The sequence below is a fragment of the Manis pentadactyla genome, chromosome 3 (assembly GCF_030020395.1).
Source record: "Manis pentadactyla isolate mManPen7 chromosome 3, mManPen7.hap1, whole genome shotgun sequence".
NCBI lineage: Eukaryota > Metazoa > Chordata > Mammalia > Pholidota > Manidae > Manis > Manis pentadactyla.
In genome coordinates, this window is record NC_080021.1 from 84,805,128 (window position 1) to 84,825,661 (window position 20,534).

The following is a 20,534-nucleotide window of genomic DNA, read 5'->3' on the forward strand; positions in this document are numbered from 1 at the left end:
TTATACAGATTTAAGGTGTACAGAGTGTTCAATATATTTTTATACTGTAATTGCCTCTAGTATATGATTACAGTACAATATTGTCTGTGTTCATTATACTGTGCATCAGATCTCTGCTGCTTAGTAACTACTTTTTGCAGGTTTTTACCCTTAAACATCAGTTTCATCATCATCCTACCCACCATCCCCTGATAACCACTGTTCTACTCTCTGGAAGTAAAATAGTTTTGATTGGTATCTCTGGTGAAATCAGGGTAACTTACTGCTTGCTCTATGCTGTTCTTAAAAACATCTCCATTGCTTTGGCTCCCTTTGCCAATCATAAGCTTTTCTTCTAACTAAAATGATGTAGTCTCTCTTTGACCCAGAGGCCAGTTCCTCTGTATTCTGTTCCCAAGCAGCTGGTATTGGCTATTTCTTGCTTGCCTCCTATGTCCTTTCATATTAAATGTGAAAAGGAGTCATTGTCCCTAGACCAAATGTTTGAGCACCACTCCTTTCTGTTTACTACACTGACTCAGATTAGTGACTCTGTCTACAACTTCAGGCGGTACTCGACATGTCCCTGGTTTACTTTAATAGTGTGAAGGTTTTGTTGTAAAAACAGCAGACTAAGGGCATTTTATCTCAGATAATTTGAAGCTTTTATGACCTTGAACGAGTAGTTTTGCCCTTTGCATGACAGTGTGAACTAGAGAATTTTAAGGTTTTTTCTTCTTTATAATTTTATTTTCTTGACTGGCTTTTCACAAATATTAAAGTGCTGTATTTTGTTTGGGTTCATAGATGCACAGATAACTACTCTTTATGCCTTTACTGTCATTCATATGAATTGTTTTATATTTAAAGTTCTAGAATGATATTTCAAATATTAACAGTATACAGCTATCCCATGCTTTCTGAAAGTTCATGTTATGCCACTTTATGAAAAACCTACATTGGTGTGGTAATGATGTTTTTATGTAAAAGTGAAAACTTCTCTTTGAATTTCTTTTTGTTTGTGATAACAGGCACTAATGTAGGTCTTTACTATAAGCAAAGAGGTATCATTTGAACTTTGGGAAAGTGGGGATATTCCTCCCTTCAGCTTATGAAAGGTTTCATAGGAATGCCCTACTTTTGGATAGCCAGGGAAATCTGTAGTTTGTCTTTTGACAAGACCTCATTGTATTGCTATTGCCAGAGTACTTCACCTATAGAGAACTAAGATGCCAAAAAGCTCTTGTAAATTATGCTAGGTAGGTCTATAGCTCAAGAGAATGATTGAGAAAATGTAGTATACATGCCAGGTTGTTTTCAAGTTGAGTTTCTGAACCCATTAAATCTCTTGGGTATCTTACTAACTTTGTGCACCTCTTTATATGGTATTTGCAAAACTGTTTAAAATATTTGTTCTTGTGTGAAATTTACTTTGGTTTAATATTGTATTAATAATTCAGAAGAAATTCTGTTGAATTTCTTTCCTTCCCCTGTGTGTTTTTGTGTCTAGCTGTCTGTATTTTCCTAATAATCTCCTCATTTCCCATCCTGAGGATACCCAGGTTTTAATGCTTCACCTTTGTTGGGGACTCCGGTGTCTCTACTGCATTGTTCTCTGTCCCCCAACTTACCTATAGTATTATTATTAATTCAAACTTGAAAAGTACTTGTATGTGTAAATACTTTGTAGTAACACCTTTGGTATCGAAGGTTTATCTGACTCTGGTTATTACATTCCTTGTTGATTTGCTTTTATCTTCAACTCCTTAAGCATTTATTATGTCTTTTTTAATTTTAATTTTTAACTTATAGTATCACCAACTAAATTGTAAGCTCTTCTAAGACTTTTGTCTCTTCCCCAAAACAAGCTATATTTATCTGCAGTGGAATATATAACTTTTCTGGTGCGTAGATAAGTCTGCGGTTCTTTCCATAACTTAAATAACTGGGAAACTAAATTATTAATTAGTGGGGGGTCTTGAGTTATTTCTTCTTTGTTATAAGGCATACCAATCTCAGAGGCAAACCAGCCTATGGGGTCTGTAGCTCAAATATTGGTTTATCATTCATTTTTGTTAAATGGTTTGTCTTGCCAAAGGTATTTTATTCATTCATTTACTCTCTTTTCATCATTTACTGATTGCTTCCAGGATTTTAGACCCTCTGCCAAGTACTAGAAATAAACAGGTGAATAGCAAGTGCCTTCCTTTGAAGAGGCCACAGTCAAGTGGGTGGGAAACAGAATAATAACCTGTGGAGAGATGATACAGAGATGCATTCCAAGTGTTTTGAGAGCATTGGAGAAAGGCACTGTTACAGGTTGAGTGTTGGTGTCCTTGGAAAATTTATGTGTTGAAGCCCTAACGCCCAGTGTGGCTGCATTTGGAGATGGGGTCTCTAAGGAAGTAATTAAAGTAAAGTGAGGGTAAAGGGTGGGGCTCTGATCCTGTAGGTTTAGTATCTTTAAGAAGAGACATCATAGAGTTTTTTCTCTGAGTACACACACCAGGGAAAGGCTATGTGAGGACAGAGGGAGAAGGTGCTGTCTATAAGACAGGAAGAGAGGCCTCACCAGAAACTGACCAGGTTGACACCTTGATCTTGGATTCCTAGCCTCCAGAGCTGTGAGAAAATTAATTTCTCTTGTTAAAGCTGCCCAATCTATGGTATTTTGTTGTGGCAGTCTAAGATAGGCACCCAAGGGTTCTGGAGGTGGGCTTAGAGAAAATTGCTAGGAGGAAGAGCTTCCTTTTTCTAGAGCGATTGAGAGAATTGCAAAACACCTAGTGGATACCTGTTGTCTACTAAATGTAGTAGCTACTTAGTATGTACCACAGTTCTCGTAATAAAGTGGACAAAGTCAGGTCTGTTGAGTTTCAAAGGTTGAGCTCATTACACTCTGCCTGCCTGTGGATACCTGTACTCATGCAGGTGTATTTGTAGCACTGTTAAGTGGGTGGGGTTCAGGTGACAGAATGGGAAGTTGAGGCTTTTGTCTCATGACCTGTTATACTGTGGAAGAGGAAGTTTGACCATTTGTTAGATGAAGAAGATGCATCTTGTGAGGATGGTGGAAGTGGGATGTGCTTGCTGTGGCAGTGAGAGCCAGAGGTGAGTAAGGACAGACAGGATTATTGCTGATGCTGCTGGAAGTCCAGTGGAGGTTGGTCGTGGTACCAGTCCAAGTAATGGATTTCTTTCCTTGGTAACACTCCACAGTATAAGACATTCCACAGAAAAGAGGAATTTTGGATTGGTCCAAGGTCAGGAGTTTGCAAGAGGAATGAGGCAGAAAGGCTGAGGGGTTTAGAGAAATGGAGAGGCAGTGAGTGAAGCATGTACACAAGTCCTGTTTGGTTTGGAAAGAAAGTGATACTGTAGGTGTCAGCAAATGATAACTCCTACTCCAAACCTGGCCCACTGTCTGTTTTAGTTCTACAAACTGAGAATGGTGTTCACAGTTTAAATGGTTGGAAAAAAAAAAGTAATACTATGATATGAAAATTATATGTAATTCAGGTTTCAGTGTCCATAAACAAAAAAAAATTGGGGAACACGGCTGTACTCTTTAATTTACATGTTTGTAGCTGTTTTTGTTCTATAAGCCCAGAATTCAGCAGTTACAACAGACACTAGGGCCTGAAGATCCTAAAATATTTACCTTCTGGCCTTCTGTGGAACAAGTTGCTAGAGGACTAGTGACACTGAAGGTTAAATGTAGTGCTAGGAAAAGAATGTGCAAACTATATGTAAGATGTTATACAGTAAAGTAAGGATTAGACTGTTGGGTGAGTAGGTCCCCAGAGTTTAAGGAGTTGCGGTTGTTGTTATCTTTGGAGCTTGAATAGTTGCTGAGGATGCTCAGGATGGCTGTCAGGGTTGGGGATTGAGCAGAGCAGATGGCAGTTGAGATGCTAGAGTCCCCACTCAAGATGAAGAGTTGGTACTTCAGTGCCCTCAGTATGGGGAGTGGGGAGGTTATTAACAGTTGATAGGAAAATCTAATAAATAAAAATGCAAAAGATGTCTTCCTACATCTTTTCCAAAAAGAAATAAAAAAAAATCATTATCAATCTTTTAGGCTTTCATAAACAAGGAAAAGTATGTATGTTTTCTATAGCTTTCTATTTTATATGTATGTTCATATGTGTATGTGTATTTATGTGCATGTATGTATAGATACACATTATATTGTTTAACACATATGGGTTCACACTGATTCCTCCAGTCCATCTAACATCACAAGGTATATCCCCAAGGTCTTTCCCCAGTCTTTCCATGCTTTGGTTTCCCTTGAAAACACCATAGAGCTATTGAGATCTTATGAAAATTGGCATCTAAAATCCAAAGTGTTTGATATATATTATTTATTATTACTAGATATATACATTTCATAAATGTTTCTTGAACTGGGGACATGTTATTTTGTGAGAGGAAGAAGTAGGTTTGTGTTAATAAAAACAGGCAAGTCTGTTGAGTATGTGTCAGATATATATGAGGGACTGTTATAGACAGTTTACACAGATTATCTCATATGTGTCTCACACTAATCCTGTGAAGTAATTATTGTTGCTAAATTATTTTTACCATGTAGCAGCTGAGGCCTAGAGAGGTGAATTATGTTTCCTGAGGTCACATAGCTAGGAAGTGGTAGAATTAGGGTTCAATCTAGAACCCACACTCACACTGTATTATATGATCCTTTCAGTTTTTTATTTATGTTGAAAAGAGCACTTTTTTAGAATATGACTCAGTGACATGCAGTTTGATATGAAGCTTTTGATATATGATATTTGATATACTAATTTGTTACAGATGATCCTTATAAGGGTAGGAAATGAATAAAATAAAATTGTTATATTCCTATTGATATAAATCTGACCAAAACATTACATTGCTGAGTGTTGAGACTCACCATAACCTGTGTAGATTCAGTTTAGATGTATTTAATATATTGTTATATAATTTTTGTCTGGAGATTGGTGATAATTAAAGAACTTGCCTGTGAACATGAACAACTTAACAAGAATAAAAATAAAACAGTTAAGTAGGAAAACAGTAATTTTAGCTATCTGACTTATTACTGTGTGTCTGTAATAGTTCATTTTTTGGGATTTTTTTTCCTTAAAATCTCCAATAAGCTGCCATAAGTCAGGTTTCAGCAATCTTATTTACTATCAATAACTAAAATACCCAAATTAAATAAAGAAAAATTTCAGTTACTTATGAAAGAAGGGTTATGCTCATTTAGTTTTAAGAAATCTAAACAGAGGAGTAAATTAGGTAGTGCTAGGAAAAGAATGTGCAAACTAAATGTAAGATGTTACAGAGAAAAGTACGGGGTCAGAGGTTAGACTGTTGGGTGAGTAGGTCCCCAGAGTTTAAGGAGTTGCGGTTGTTGTTATCTTTGGAGCTTGAATAGTTGCTGAGGATGCTCAGGATGGCTGTCAGGGTTGGGGATTGAGCAGAGCAGATGGCAGTTGAGATGCTAGAGTCCCCACTCAAGATGAAGAGTTGGTACTTCAGTGCCCTCAGTATGGGGAGTGGGGAGGTTATTAACAATTGATAGGAAAATCTAATAAATAAAAATGCAAAAGATGTCTTCCTACACCTTTTCCAAAAAGAAATTTTTAAAAAAGTATTTTTGACTTTACATTCATATGTTCCAGTATTTGAATAGATTTTCTGTTGTTATTATTTAATAACTTGCAAAACTTGGGATTTTCTTTTACCTTGTGTGATCTCAGATAGGGCAGCTGCAGGGGTTCAGCTCCTTATCCGTGAAATGGAGGGAGCTCTTCTGCAATTCTTACCTTCTAAAAAAGCTTTTTCAGTTGAGTTCAGCTTCTGGAGTATGGTCTTTGAATCTTCCATGCCTGTCATAGTTTCTGAGGCATAACAAGTGATCAGTTTTTGTTTATTGAGTGAGGAAACCATGAAATGAAGTCTTGTGCAAAACACTTAACAATTAAAATATCCAAATGTAAGGTAATATTAAATGCTTTGAGTAACTTTTTGTTGAGAGAACATTTAATGTTTTAAAATATACTATTAAGCATAATTTTACTCATACAGTTTGACTCTTATTTATAGTTTGAAGACCAATCTAATTAATATGAAATAATTCCTTATGTTATTAAAGATCTTTATTTGTAAGAATTCATTTTAGCCAAGTTGAAAGTAATTTTTAAACATTTTCCTGAAAGTACACTATCCATTTAGGAGACTGATTTCCTTAACTAAGACTGTGTGAACTGAAGCCATTCTTTGACCTTCTCCTCAGTGTCCCTGAATCCTACTCAACTGCTGAACCAGTGGTGAAATTGCTAAATGCAGCCTGAGAGGGACATACTGAGCTATAGTTCAAAAAGCTTTCACAAGCATTTTGGTTCAGTTTGGACAGTTTTCTCCAAATGGGTTTCTTGACTCAGGGAACCACTGATGTGACAAATTAATCACTTAAACTTAAGGTGAGCCTCCTAGTACTTACTTTAGAGCTTATAGCATTATTATGATGATCTTATGATGACAGTTCATTTAAAAAAATTTCTGAAACTTTTGTCTGGGTCATTGGTAAAAATACAGACAAGAATTAGTTATCCCAGTAAATGAAATGAAGCTTTAGTATCAATGTGGGGTGTGTGTATGTATAAACATTTCTCAAGGGTTTCAGACCTACATTTCTAGTTGTGTTTTCTTCTAATAATGTTAGTAGTGCATGACATAAGATCTATGAATAAGACCAAAGTATCTCTGTATTATATGGGAAATCAAGAACAAATAATTTACTCTTAATCAGTTTTCTTCATTTGCATGGTACAGATAATATCACCAATCCTGTGTAAATATCCTTGGGTAGTTATGGAATTATGTGAGTTAATATTGAAACACTTTGAAAAATTTAGATTGACGTGAAACTAGGTATTTTGTTTTATGCAGTTTTTCCAGTGTCTGTTCATAGATAAAATAATCACCTTGGACTTCAGAAAGATGCTATTTTATAAGGCCAAAAACTTTTTAGTTAGCTTACTTAAATTTTTTATCTATGTATAGTGAATAGACTTCTTAAAAAGTTTTTGGAAGTTCCATATAGGTTATTTGATTTAGTGACTATCTTCCAGGTGAAAAAAAACAAGCCTGAAACTATAATGACTTGCCCAAAATCATGTAGTATGACAAGGCCAGTTTTTGCATTCTACAGTATGATAATACATGAAAATAATATCTTTGGTGCAAGCTCACGTTTTGGTTTTATGACATACTATTAGAAAGGAACAGATACAGATCATCTGAACTGATGAGTAGCTCCCAAATTGTATAATTTTGCTTTGGAATATGCTTGTTAAAAAAATTTGAATGTTCTGTGTGAATTCATTATTTTTCAAATAGAATAAGCCTACTTTGAAAGCCTGACTCAAGGGGAACTGAAAATGTATATACTTTACTCCCCTGCTTCCTATTCCTGTTGATCTCATTATATGGTGAGAACATTATCACTTAACAGACTGAAATCAGAAAGTTCAGCACCATTTCAGTGTTCTGGTTCAGACATTTGCAGAGTTAAAGGACCTAAACAACTTTTCTCTTGGAAAGGTTTTCTATGTTGTGGCTCCTATAAGGATTTTTTTAAAAAGTGTTAAGTGTGGCTCGTATAGCACCTATTAAATTCCTGACAAATTGAAAAATGTTAAGCAATAATCCCAAATCTGAAGCATTTATTCTCTGAGGATTGTTTTTGTTAGCTCTACATGTAGGGAACTTTGTTTACTAACGATGTTTATAAAATGTGATCAGGGTTGTGTTCAGAAATTTGCACGTTTGGCATTGCATAGGGATAGAGATTTGAAGAGGTTATAGGAGAGGAGGAGAGACTTTTTGGAGGTAAATGAAATCCTGTAACTTTCAAAATAATAAAATTTCAGACTGAGGTGCTTCATATTTTGTCCTTTAAAGTTTTTTTTATATTCCTTTATCACCTTGTTTCCTATACCTTGAACTCTCACAGAGCTACCACCTTCTCTGTTTCACCATCTTTGAGTTCATGTTGCTCTTCACTGCCTCAGGCGAGGAGAATAGGAAAGGTAAAAGGATGAGGGGGAAGTTGAGAGGGAGAAAACAAAACATAGAAAGCAACATTGGAATAGTGGAATTGAGAATATAACTGAAGAGTCTAGCCCATGAATATAAGAATCTTAAAACTTGCCAAATATCAAAATATATAATGTGGACACTTGCAACAAAACTTTTTGTTGTTTTAAACTATTTGTAGTAGTTAAGGGTTGGGGAGGAGACACTCTTTAAGTATTTTGAGACAGTGGCTTATAGTTGTCTGATCAGATGAAGATTCTAGAGTTCAAGGGAATATAGAGGAAAAAATAGTACCTTCACTTTGCTGTAGCCACTAGATTAGGTGTGTTTAAATTAGAAGGATTTTCTAAAGTAGAAAGCTAGAAGTTACCCTCATGTTGTTTTATGTTTAGCCAACCTTTAAAAAATGCTTGCTAAAGATGTTTACAACTTTGATAAATATTTTAAATATAGGACATTTTATCTTTACTATTTTATCTTTGTTGTTATTGAGTTTACAATCTGGACAGAAAGATGTGTGTTGAACCAATGTAAACTAGGACAAGACAGGTAATTTTTGCTAAATTATACAGCAAGTGCTCCATTAAAGAAAATAAGCACAGTGAAAGTTAGCTAGTCAGCTACCAAACAGAGGTTGAGTGGCTGTCTGTTGCCTGAGCACAGCAGGACAGCTGGGCCCAAATTAGGCCTCTCTGTCCAGTCTGTAGCCAAGAGCATGACAGAAGGCACTGCATTGTTCTTTTTTTTTTTTTTTTAAACATTCATCTCTCTTTTTCAGTCAACTCATATAAGTGTGTGTATCCTTTTGCTTCTGTATATGTATGTATCTGTTCCTTGGCTTCTCTTGCCATCTCAAACTTCAGGATTTTCATTTTCACTCTGTAGTTCTGTCTTAGGTCACTAGGTAATAGCTTCACTAGACTTAAGAACTGGCAGTCTTTTGTTTTCCCTTTTTGATCTTTTGTGTTTAAAAATGGAAGTTTTTGAATGTGCCTTTTTTGTCATAGAAAAATTAAGTGCAGTATTTATTGGATGTATGTATGTTAGGAGCTTTATATGCAGTACACTATTTACTCTTCACAAATTTATGGCATGGTTGTTACTTTTTCCATTTTATAGACAAGGAAACTGAAGATCACAGGTTAAATAATTTGCCTGAGGCTACAGAGTCAGTAAATGACATCAGGTGCTTTATTTCCCTACTGTTCTGTTTTTCTTTTGGAACTGAGTACTAAGAAGGGAAAAAAAGGAAATGAGAGGGAGGAATTGAGAGGTTGAGAGATTGAATTGAACATCTTTTCAGCTAAGAGGATGAAAAGTTTACTTAAAATTATGGGGTCAGGAGCTTCTGTGCAAATTGTTGCTTTGGAAGGGTTTCATGGCTTGACAGACTGGATTTGAGGTGTGGCTCAGCTACTCGGGCTGTGAGCTAGTCTAACGGTCTTTTTGAACTTTGATCTCATCAGTAAAATGAGGTTAGTACCTGTTTTTAGGGGTGTGGTGAAGAAGTAGAGCACGGCCTACCGGTAGGTGGTGGGTACACAGGAAATCGCATATATGTTACCACTACAGAAAAAAAAAGGTCTGTGTTTATCTTTGGATATAGAGTTAATTATATGTTCTTAGTAGCTTTTGGAATGTGAATAGCTTCGTGTTGGGGAGGAAAAGAAATTCCTTCTACCCTTCTGGGTTCTTTGGCAGTTATAATAATAAAATTCACATAAGACAGGTTAATAGGAGAAAAATTTAGTAACATATGTATTGGAGCCCCACAAAGATAATGAGACCCCAAGAACAAGTAGGGCAGTTGAGGCTCACGTCACCTTGATCTAAGGAATGAGGAAGGGGTGCAGGCTTCAGAGGGCAGCAGGGTGAGCCAAAGGAAGATAAGAAGAGCAGATGTTTGGGAATAGATGTTTGTCCTGCAGTAAATAGGTCATCTAGGTAAAAACATTCTCCGCTAGTAGCTCTCTTTCTGGGCCAGGCCCCTTATCTAAACTTCTTCAGGTACTTAAGGGAGAGGCAAGATTTTTTTCTGTTAGCTGGGTCTTCCTGCTTTCACCTCAGAATAGTGTACATGCCAAAGTGGCACATTTTGGAAAGATTTGTTCTAATCCCTTCATTAGCCTGTGCCTTTCATTTCTTTCTTTGATAATTCTCTCTTTATATTTCATCATATCAGTTGTCATCATTGAGAAGAAATTTTCCCCTGGGTAGTTGCCTCTACACTCAAAGCAGCTGTGGTCTGTAACTCCCATGACACAATCTTTGAAGACATGAGAAAGAAAGATCCTTTGTTCATGCCCTCAGATAGAGTGTTCTCCTTTGGATCACTAGTCTCCTTACCCCCAAAGCTGTGAGTTCTGCCCTCACCTTCTTAGAAGAAGGAACAGCAAGGAGCAATTGGCCGCCTGCCACCGGTTGCTAGGAGGGAAGGAAAGTGAGTCCGCATGCATTCTGTTCTCCCACTCTGTGACATCTGTCTGCCATCTGTTTGCTTCCCACCTCCTTTGACTTGTCTTTAACCTTGCATGAGACATCCCTAAGCTGCCTGAAAGACACCATAATATTGAACTGGGCCCTCCGTGGTTCTCCCCTTAAACCTGGTACATTCAAGCCATACATCTCCTCAAAGAGTAGTAAGCAACTTACAGAACGCTTTGCAAATCATTTCAGGTGAGCCTATGTGAATGTGCCCTTTGGGTCGCCTCCAACCCCAAACATATTGTAGAGAGATGATGATAAGGAGTGGAAATTGTGTTCTGTGAGTAAACATGAAGACTTCCTTTTTAAGCAGATATAACTGCTCAAACTGTTCAGTCCTTTATTCTGTTAACCTTTTCTTCTTTTTCTCAGCTTTCTTATTTTGCTTTTATTGTTTAATGCAGGACTTGAACACTATTAAAGTCTTTTTCTTTTCTGTTAGAGAAAATGGCAGGAGTGGGCCAAAAAATTTTTGACTGAAGTAACAAATGCTGAGGCATGGCCAGCACGTCCTAGAGAACTAAAACGCAGCTGTATTCAATGCAGCTTTGACTTAATGCTGTAATAGCAGGGAAATTAGGTCTCTGGGGAAACTGAGGCATCTAGAATTTTGTCTCTTCATTTCACAGGTGAGGAAATTAAATTCTAGAGAGTTGCCCCGGCCAAACAGTGAAGTTATCAGTGGGAACAAGGCTAGACCTTGGCTTCTTAACTTGTATTTGGCCCTTTTTCATGATTGAGATGGAATTTTCTCAAAATTAACAGATTACCAACACCTCCATACCTAACGCTGTGATGGCTTTTTAAATACTGTTGTCTTTACTCTCATACAAAATAAGGTGTATTTCAAGTTAGAATATTATTATTGAATTATCAAAATATTCACTACAAATGTTAGCTTGCAAACTGCTCATATGTACATTGATCATAATCAATGCAAAATCCTGTTGTCTAGCAGTCAAGAGACTGGTTACATCTTGGGGCATCCATGTGGTGGATTCTGGATCGTAGAAGAATTTTGATGGCATGAAGACATACTTAAGACATATTAAATGAACATCTGAAATCATATATACAATATTTATTCCAATATCATGTTTAAAAAAGCATAGATGCTTAGAAAGCAAATAATAACAGTGGCTCTTTGAATGGTAGGTTTGTGAATTTTTATTTCACTTGGTTTTCAAATTTTCTGCAAAGGTACATACATAATCAGTGAATATTATAAAACCTGATGTAATTCAACTTATAATAATTCATTCCACCCAACAGCAGAAACAATATATATTGTAAAGCAATAATATCTTTGAAGTTATGTAGTGTCAATTATTATGTTATGATCCTTTTATTCCTTGCTTATTCTACTATATTTTATTTGTTAAATGTGTTTTTATTCCTTAGAAAATTATTCTCCATGTGTCTTTTTAAAATCTGGTCTAAATAGTTATACACACACACACACACACACACCCTTTATTTTCCCTTTATTCGTCAGTTTTGTTCAAATAATGCGTGTAACATAGTTTACAAAGTCAAGTGAAAGCACAAGCTTGGAGACAAAGCATAGCGGTTCCTGGCTTCGCCCATTTCCACCCAGGCTCACACTCTAGAGGGAACTTTATACAAAGTCTAACTCTTTAGTACGGAAGTTACCTCCACATTACTAACTAGATGCCTCTACTGTTCTTTTTTCACTCATTAATTTTAGACATTTACTTTGTGTCACCAATAGATGGAGTGTTAACTCCCATACTCCTCTTTCCTCTCATCCTCCCCAGTGTGGCTCACTTACTACCCAAATTAAGTCAGCAACTGTGTGTTCACTTTTACAGCTACGTAAACATTGTCCTCTGCAGGCCAAATAATGTAATTATACTCCCTTTTCTTAACAGTTTTGTTTTTTCTTCATCTTATTTTAAAATTAGTTATATAGTATGCCTCTCATTCTCTGAAAGCCTTCCCTGGCTCCTATTGTCTTCAGGAGGAGGTCCACCCTCAGTGTGTGTGTGTGTCCTGCAAGCTTATCCAGCTGATCTTCATCCTCTATCCTCACGTTTCTGTCCATGTGCTTCACCTCTGCAGCACTAGTTACTGTACTGCATTACAGTTTTTACAGCACTACTTGTATGCTAGACAGTATAGAGTACCTTTAGAGAGTTTCTTCCTCTTGCCTCCTTTTTCTACATCTCTGAACCCTTCCTTGAGCCTTCTGTGCTTATTAGCAAGCCTTCACCTTCTCTAGGAAGATCTTTCCATTCTCACTCTGACCCTTGTCCCACACCCAGCATGCCTGGGCCACGTGCCCCCAACATGTTGCTCTGCCACGACTCTGTTCATCTAGTTCTGAAATTGTTTATGCCAGCTGTTCTCCACATGTGATTTGGAGTCCCTGAGGTCTCCTAAGATCCTTTCAAGGGGTCTGAGAGGTCAAGTACTGGGCTTTTCTCCTGCAGCATCTGAAAACCCCTAATATTTTTAAAACATTAGGGCTTGTTGGAAAAAATAGCCTTGGGGCATACCATTGAACACCTGTGCAACTGTGTAACCAGTTTACCAACAAAAACAATAACAATTCTTAAGAGATTTCTAGCACAGCTAAATCTCAATTGGGATGTGCACCATCTAGCATCCTGGTCATTTAATCCTTCCCAGCCTTAAACCCTAGGGTTCATCTTCCTCCTTTGAGATTAAGGCTCTGGAAGATAATTTACTTGTGGCTTTAATTTTATTTGCATATCAATATCATTTTATCAAAATTACAAACCTGAACCTTATATGGTTTTCATTAATCTGTTTTAATTCAAAGAAAGTGTTTTAGCCTTGTTTCATTTGCATTTCCAGCTTCCCAGATCACTTGAAGACACTGTGACAGAATCTAATTGCTTTGGAGGGAGGTACTCTTTATTTTCAGCTTTTGCTTAAAGTCTTCATAAGCTGCCAAGTTATCTTTTTAATATGTGGAAGCTTGTATCATTCCAAAACATGATCAGTTATTGCGAAGTGCCACAACGTCCTCATTATCTTATTACCCTGTATACGAAATGTATGAGCTAATTTGTGTTAAAGTAACATGCGCTGTAGCATATTGTACCTCCTATTCCAGGATGCCTTTCCTGACAGCTCCCTTCTGGATCCCTTACAGCTTTCGGTTCAGATCTGCTTGTCTTTCCTACCAGACCACAGAGAAAGGAGTCTGGGAAATCTGGTTTCACAGTTTTGCACTGCATCTTGTTGACAAGGTGATGTTTTTTCCATACTTCTGAGTACATGATCTCAGGTTTGTTGCAGTGCACTTTCTAAATAGGAAATGTAATTGTTTTTCCTTTGTTAATTATCTGTGACTTATTCTATTACCTATAGTTGATGTTCTTAAATTAGAGTGGACTCAGGATCTCAAGGAACTCAGGAGCCTTGTGAAATTATATGTGAAACTTTTGATTTGTTAATTTCTAATAAAGGGAGGGCCCATAAGTATGATCAGACTCTCAAAAGGGTCCAGACTTAAAAAAAAAAAATCACTGGCCTTCAGTATAAAGGTCTTATGGTGCTCAAAAGTACCTAAATGCATGTGATTTCTCAAAAGTATCATGTGCTGTCTTACTTTGATAACAGCTGTTGCCTCAGCCTATAATAGATTTAATCATATTACACAGCTTATACCTTTAGGAAAGTTTTTTTTTTGATGCCTGAATACAGTTCGCTCTTTGGTCACCTCTGGGCTCCTCTAGAATGGTCATGTGAATACTCGCCCTCCATCCCTTTACAGAGGCCTCTCATTGGAGAGTGGGCATGTAAATGTCTTCCTCAGAGGCTTATTGTAGTTTCTAATGAGGTAATATACAGATGATGCTTCATATAGTGTCTGTCAGAAAATGGTAATAGTTCTTGGTGGCTTGATTTTTCCTTTTGCCTTACTTACCAAGAATGTGAATGTCTGTGTAGTAAAGTCAACATTTGTTTTGCTGTGGTAACTTTGGGTAGGTTAAAGTTGAGAAGGACCTGAGAAGGGTTGGGTCATTCTTCAGCCCTACAAACAAGCAGAAGGGGAATAATATTTCAAACTAATGAACTGTGGCCTTCCAAATAGAGCCGTTTATTAAATGTCTGCTTGGTTAGAGTTACTCTTCTGCAGTCCTTAGGCAGGTGCCACGCTGGAGACTAGCAGAAACTATCTCCTAGGGTAGCTGCTACTTTTTCATTTTAGGAAGACAGTCTGTCTTTGACTGGCAGATGAAAATTTAGTCTGTACTTGGAGGCCTTGTCATTGAAGAAAAATGTTTAAATGCTGGACTTGCACTCAGCAAGTTGAGAAGCTTGAGCTGTAAACTGATGCGCAAACTAGGACCTGTCAGAGGAACAGCAGGTTGACATCTCCCATTGTGCTACAAGCTGCAGAATACCCTCTTTGAGGGGAATGGTGCTGTAAGCCTAGCACTTTCTAAATTACTTTTCTGGGCTGTTGGGTATTGGAGCCAGCCAGGTTTGTGTAAGTGGCTTGAATAAGTTAAGTAGTATGACATGAGTTCCCAGTATTTCCTCTACTCAGAAAAGTTAAAGGAGATCATAGGAAAAGACAAATGGATACAGACAAACAGTACAACAGACTCTGGTGAGGAAGCTGCCCCAGTAGTGCTGGAGCAGCTTGGTGCCAGGGCTCTGAGGATCCTGAGGAAACTCGAGGCCCTGATTGCTTTTCTTCTCTACAAGAGTGAGGCTACAGCCTTATCAGAGATGGCTTTCAAAACTCTATTTGTTTTTGGCCCTGGGTATTTCATTTCTTGCTTCCCTCTCTCCTGATTTATTCAGAAATTAATTGCTATATGAGTTACTTATTAACTATAATTAAAGCTTGTGTGTTAGTATTATGTATTGGAATTTTTTAGTTTATCAAGATGCACTTACGTTCCCATTCAAAGATACTGAGTTTGATTTGTTAAAGCAGTTCATTGTACGTATGTATGTTACACATGTTCTAGTGCTTAAGCTATTAAAGTTGTTAATAAAATTTATGGTCATCTTATTTATTATAGCAAAGGTTACCAAACAAAACAGTCTCCATGTAGATACATAAGTGGATTAAGCATGTGGGTCTGGTCTGTTCTTTTGTACATTTTGTATTCAGTGTTTGGGTAATATGTTTTTCGTTCTAAATGCATTTAACATTTTGGATTTGTGTGGTGCATTCAGGAATTGTTAGCAGATTTTTAATTTTTGGAATTTTAAATCACTCACGTAATTCAGGCATATTAAACAAACTTTCCATGCTCTAAAGAAGGCCACATGACTTAATGATAAAGAGCATGGTTTCTGGAGTCTGAAAGACCTTTGACTGTGACCCATCACTGTCACTTTCTAGAGCGACACTGGCCACTGTGGCAGCTCCTGGTCATGTATAGCTGTTAAGCACATGAAGAAATGTTGCTAGTGTGAGTGACTGACTGACTTTTAAGTTGTATTTAATTTTGGTTAATTTAGTTCCAGCCACATGTGACTAGTGGCTACCATATTGGGCCTCACAGTGTAAGATGACTTAACTTTTCTGTGTCCCAGTTTCCCATCTCTACAGATGAGAGCATACTTAAGCTACCTTTTGTGGTGGTTATAAGAATAAATAAATACATTAAAGGAGCATAACACTATGTGTGGAACAGAGTATGTCCTTGAGAAATGATAGTTATAATTATTTTTATGTATTTAATAAACTGGAATAATTCTCCTTTTGAGCATTAATTTAAACCTATTTATTTTTATTCTTCCCTTTCAGGATTAATTTATTTTTGGAAATCAAGTGCAATATTAAAAGGAAAACAAACCACATTACATTATTGGAAGCCATTTCTGCTAATTTTATTATTTTTTAAAATTTATGATTTGATTTGAATACTGTCATGGGAGGAGCTGTGAGTGCTGGGGAAGATAATGATGACTTAATTGATAACTTAAAAGAAGCTCAGTATATCCGCACTGAAAAAGTGGAGCAAGCCTTCAGAGCTATTGATCGTGGAGATTACTATTTGGAAGGCTACCGAGACAATGCTTACAAAGACTTAGCCTGGAAGCATGGGAACATACACTTGTCAGCACCTTGCATTTACTCTGAAGTTATGGAAGCATTGAAACTTCAACCAGGATTGTCTTTTCTTAACCTGGGAAGTGGAACCGGATATTTAAGTACAATGGTGGGCTTAATTTTAGGTAATTTTATTTTTGTAAAATTTTATTTTAAAAAGTAAACTGAGTTTTCATCACTGTTTATGTGTAAATACAGAGTTTGTAACTTTGTGCCTATTATATGCTGGAATATATATACTCAAAATAGTTATCTTCTTGAATATGGAAACACAAGGTAATAGTAATCCTTTCTTGTTCGTAGCCCTAACCCCGATTGTTAGCTTCTGTGTTCAGCCCTGGACTTGAAAAGCTCTTGGAACTATTTTCCAATTCTCAGTCATTGTACTTAAAACTGCACAGCTGGTAGGCAGGGGGCTCAGGAGTATCATATACTCTGTTTCAGGTAAAGCATTCTGACTCCTGGTGTAAAGTTATTGGTGTTCCATTTTAAAGGGAATAGTACCAGGTTTTGTGAGAGATATGGGCATATACAGTATATAGAGGGTGTGGCCCTGGTGGAACAAAGTAGGGGATTGGAGAAAAATATGAGAGAAATATATTTCATTAAGCTTTCAGTACACTTACTGTCTGTTCTGCCAGGTGTTACTCCTGGTGTGAGAATACAGCAGTGACCAAAAGTGACAAATATCTGCTTTGAGAAGCTTCCTGGGTGCTTACTATGAGGAGTAGGCATTGCACTTCACATACAGTAACCTATTTGATGTTCCTAGCAATCCTGTCAAGTATATACTATTGCGATACCTGTATGTATGGGTAGTAAACTGAGGTACAGAGGGGCTAAATAACTTTAACTTTCCTGAAGTCATGTAGTTAGGAAGTGACAGCCGGGGAATGTGGAGTGTGGGTGGCAAGAAGATGAGTGGAGGCAAATCTGCTTTAGGATGTTATGAATGGAAGATGAATAACCATGAGTTTTACTAAGCCATTTCATATTTTCTGACTACCTTTGGTGACAAGCATTAACGCCCACAACATAACACACTCCTGCACTCGAGTTCACAGATAGGTGGGGGTGGGGAGCCTTAAAATCAAGTGTTGATCCAGTGTGATATGTGCTAGGGTTGAGGTGTATGCCCAAGTAATGGATGACACTGTGTGGTTTAAAATTCACTCTGAAGTGTCAGGGAATCACTGAAGGATTTTAAATAGAAAAATGACTCAACCATATTAGAGTGGCTGTGTCCCAGTATGCTTGAACAGTCCTTGTTTGTCCTAGCATCAGTATTAATAATATACTTTATTTCACAAAATGTCACAGTTTGAGCAATATCATGTAGTCACATTATATGACTGAAAGCATTTTTAGGCCCTAAGTCCCCCTTTCCTACATACTGGCCAGCTCCTTACTTTCTTTCCTAGTTATGGTTCTGCAGTTGATTTCATAAAAATAACTGAGCCATTTCTTGGTATATAACATGTGCTCAAAAATGGTAGCAAATTATTTTTTACCAAGAAACAAGTTTAGCAGCTTACACACAAATTTGGTGCTCCTGGTCATCCTGAAATAGGAATTTCTCAGCAGTTTGGGAACCCCAGACTTCTTCACTAGAGCCTCTTTGGAAAGGAATCTCCAGAGTTAGATACATTTTCCAAATCAAACAAACTTAATTGGGAGAGTAGGGGAAGCTTCTTTTCAAAAATGAACAGTACATTTCTTGACCATCTCTGGTAGCTTTAGCCTGGAGCCCAGGCATCACATCATGTCTGGCTAGCCTCAGCACAGGATAACATCTCCTTCTCCAGCCTCATCAGCTGGCTCCTGTTGAGGGAGGTCAGCCTGGCCAATGGCCTAGTGTGAGGAGAGAGGGGTCATAATTAACAACCTTGGTTGCAGTGAGTTTGCCTTCTTTAAACTCAGTTCCTTAGTCATAGTCTCCAAGAGATTAGATTCCTGTGGCCAGATGCATTTGTAGGCCGGCCTCAAACATCACTGTATCTTAAATGTCTTTTAATCCACATCAGAGGGCAGTGTAGGGAAACAGACCCTCATATAAATGATCACACAATGCACTAGACATTTCCTCCTGTTAGAAGCTCCAGGGAGCTGTGGATCTTTAGTTACATGTAGGACTATGGTATCTGGACATTATTCCAGGATTTATCTGTTTGTGGTCTTGTGGTCAAGACCAAGATAGAGTTCCTTTTTTTTTTGATGGGAAATACTTACTGGATGAGAAAGAAAATAAAAACACCTTAAAAAAGGAAAGGCAGAAAGAGTCTATAAAACTGTGATTGTAGCTAATAAATCTTGGATCTGTCCAGCTTCTGAGGAAGCTTAGTCTTTTTTCCCCTTGCCCTCCTTTTTTGTTTGTGTTTCATGAGCATTTAAGTGAAGGAGGGGAGAGTACATCCATAAAAATCACTTAGATACAGATCCAAAGAAGGTTGGATACTTACATGCTCCCTAATTACCTGAGTTTAGTGAATCCAGTTGGGCTCCATTGCTTCACAGTGACCTTGTTAACAGAAGTTCTCTATAACACCATGGCTGTTAGCCATGTTTCTTTCCTGGTCACAAGATGGGAGGACGTGTGTTCACCATTGGCAGTAATTCTCAGCTGAGGACATGCTCAGCATAGTTTAGAGGAACCCCGGCTGCAGCAGGGAGAACAGGGCATCTGTGGTTTGGTAATGGAAAGTGCCCCTTGAGGATTTTCCACAATTCAGAAATGCCTGACAAACATAGGCTGCAATCTTGAGAGCTTTTGTTATTCAGTGAGAGGAAGTTATCTTAACTGCAGGAAGTTTCTTTTGATTAAAGTACACTGGAAAGAGTTGCTCATAAGTGGAATTTGTTTTTGCCCCTGGAGAATGGATTACTCTAACTCCTCATATGCCCCATTTAGACAATTTGTTTTGCTTCAAATTTAAGATAAACTCTTGTTCACTTGATTCTCCATCAGTCTTCCTGGAACTAAGGAGTTTCACAAAGAATCTAGTACTTTATTGATTCTCCTCCCAGTACTGTCTTCTCATAGCTAGGGAATCCCATTGAAAAGTATGGGGCAAGAAAAGAGGCCTACCAAATCCTTGATTTCCCAGAGTTGAGTAAAACATCAAAACTACAAGGGCAAGTTACTCTGATACATTTTTTGATTCATCCTTTTTGCTAAAGGATTCACTCCCATTTTCTTATATAGCTCATAATATAAAAATTACAGGTTTCTTATAAAACCTATAATATCAAGATTCATCCAATTTAATGACTTTCTTAGTCTCTTGTCTAGTTCCTCAGTTAATAGGAGTGGTTGTGGAGAGACTGCCAGAATCATTCCAGCACTACAACATTAGTTCCTAAAGGAAGCTTGTGTGCTTAGAAACTTACTACCGACATAGGTAAATACCTACAACTGCTGTATTGTCCAGAAAGGATGATTAGTTAAGCTTCATGTTGCCATCATGTTTGGTTTTTTTACTTTCTTCATTGCAGGACATTAAGTGGTTCTCATTCAGTTACCCTTACTTACATTGCCTTTGACCTCAGATAGTCATGTTTTCTCTTTCATTTTAGCTCCCCTCTGCCCTTTAATGAGGTGTAATTCACATACCATAAAGTTCACCCATTTTAAGTGTACAATTCAGTGGGGTGTAGTAAATTTGCAGAATAGTGCAAACATTATTCATATTGGGCCATAATCCACTTCAAGAACACCTCTGTCACCCCAAAAAGATCCCCCATGCCCAGTTGTATGCACTTCCTGTCCCTACCCCCAGCCCCTAGCAACTGTTACTTTATGTTTCTTTAGATTTGCCTTTTCTGTATGGCGCATAAAAATGGAATCATACAATGTATGGTTTTGTTTATGGTTTCTTTCACTTAGCATGATGTTTTCAAAGTTTGCCCATGTTGT

At 37.4% G+C, this 20,534-nt stretch overlaps 1 protein-coding gene across 7 annotated transcripts in view; it reads left to right on the top strand.

Annotated features, from left to right (window-relative positions):
• Window positions 1–20,534, top strand: part of PCMTD1 (protein-L-isoaspartate (D-aspartate) O-methyltransferase domain containing 1) — a 69,662-nt gene that overhangs the window by 14,651 nt on the left and 34,477 nt on the right. The window contains exons 2-3 of one of the 7 annotated variants that reach the window (XM_036878888.2): window positions 13,694–13,790; window positions 16,316–16,746. The exons of 2 other annotated variants lie outside the window; for them this stretch is intronic. In XM_036878888.2, coding sequence (XP_036734783.1) covers window positions 16,440–16,746 — 307 coding nt within the window. In that variant the 5' untranslated portion in view covers window positions 13,694–13,790; window positions 16,316–16,439. Of the gene's footprint in view, window positions 1–10,808; window positions 10,832–10,879; window positions 11,703–13,693; window positions 13,791–16,315; window positions 16,747–20,534 lie in introns of those variants that run through there. 4 more of the 7 variants (XM_057498086.1, XM_057498087.1, XM_036878887.2 and 1 more) reach the window with 4 other exon arrangements.